This window comes from Branchiostoma floridae, chromosome 8 (assembly GCF_000003815.2).
Source record: "Branchiostoma floridae strain S238N-H82 chromosome 8, Bfl_VNyyK, whole genome shotgun sequence".
Taxonomy (NCBI): domain Eukaryota; kingdom Metazoa; phylum Chordata; class Leptocardii; order Amphioxiformes; family Branchiostomatidae; genus Branchiostoma; species Branchiostoma floridae.
Window position 1 is genome coordinate 19601494 of NC_049986.1, and position 1596 is coordinate 19603089.

At 38.3% G+C, this 1596-nt stretch overlaps 1 protein-coding gene across 1 annotated transcript in view; it reads left to right on the forward strand.

Moving 5' to 3' along the window:
• The window catches only part of LOC118420743 (spliceosome RNA helicase DDX39B), a gene marked incomplete in the record, with an annotated part of 12846 nt that overhangs the window by 10476 nt on the left and 774 nt on the right, over positions 1 to 1596 (forward strand). Inside the window, 1 exon segment of the mRNA XM_035827702.1 lies at positions 240 to 387. Within this exon segment, the coding sequence (XP_035683595.1) occupies positions 240 to 387 (148 nt within the window).

Consider the following 1596-nt stretch of genomic DNA (forward strand, 5'->3'; position numbering starts at 1 on the left):
TTTCAGCAAAGAAAATGATCTTTAGTTTGGGGTTTTTAACGTTGCTGTTTCATTGATGTTTTCAGGTTGCCCGTGCGGGCGTTTTCGGCACGAAGTTTCTAGACAAATCCTCAGAACTGGGTTTTTAACGTTGCTGTTTCATTGATGTTTCCAGGTTGCCCGTGCTGGCCGTTTTGGCTCGAAGTATCTGGACAAATCTTCAGAATTGTGTTCTAACGTTTATTTGTTGTTGTTTCCAGGTTGCCCGTGCAGGCCGTTTCGGCACGAAGGGTCTGGCCATCACGTTTGTCAGCGACGAGAATGACGCCAAGGTTCTGAACGAAGTCCAGGACCGGTTCGAGGTGAACGTGTCTGAGCTTCCCGATGAGATCGACATCAGTTCATACAGTAAGTAGGAAGATCATTTGAAGACCCACACAAACAAGGACATATGCTTCTTATATTTCATAGCAATGGCATTGGTGATTATTGCATCATCTTTTATTTCTAGTAGTTATTGTAGTAGTAACTTTTTGAGCAGTATTGTAGCAAAAACAGTATATTTTAGCAGGAAAGTGTTGTTGCATTTTGTAGTTTTATTGTGTTGTTTCTCAGTGCTACTAGTGTATAAATTTTGTTTTCAACCCAGGAATACAAGATGACATCAATTAAAATCTTAGCAATAAGGATTTTAGCAATAGGTTGCAAAATAGGGTTTGTTTTTTGTCAGCTTCCCTTGAAATGCAATTTCCTCTAGAGTGTGTGCCTAACTAGCAACTAGAGGCAAGAATTGTAGATTAAAAGAACATCTTTGAGGTACATGGTGACAAGGTGCATGCTTGGAAGAAGAAAAGAGGACAACGAGAAACGGTTGTGGTAGAATTGCACTAGAGTGATTTGTTGATTTTTGGGCATCAAATCACTTCAGTGCAGTTCTCTCACAGCTTGTACAAGTCATCCAGCGATGTTCAACATCTCACACAAGGTCTGCAATCAGGATATGAATTGAAAGTGCTTCAGAAATAAAGTTGCAGCTTAAACAGGGCTTGAAATACTGGGTGCATGTGCACCCAAAATTAGAACTGTGCACCCAATGTTTTTCAGTGGGTGCACAGGGTGCACCCAAATATTTTCTTCGGTTTATGTATGGAAAGATATCAAGTATACTAGTATACATCATATTATTGACAAGTGTTAGAAAGATAGTAAAAATGTTTTGTCATGTTACTTGTTTAAGAATTTGATAGCTTGTAACTAAGTTTTCTTATTAGGCTTTTTTTGACATTCTACTTAAATTGAAGTGGTGCACCCAAAATTTTTCTGGTGCACCCAATTTTTCAAGCTGGGTGCACCAGTGCACCTAATCCCAAAAATGAATTTCGAGCCCTGTTAAACAATACAGGCAACAATTGCAGTTTACACATTACCTTCTAGGATCTTCTTTTAGAACTTATCTATATACCAGTATTACTAGGATATGTGTAAGACATTGTGGAAAAAGCTTCTATGGTTTATTGCCAAGTGTAGTAATTTTACTTTTCCTAATGTTTTTTGGAAAGAGAAATGTTTTTTACAGCAAATTCTAGATCAGTTAAGATGCCTCAATCGGCCAGCTCG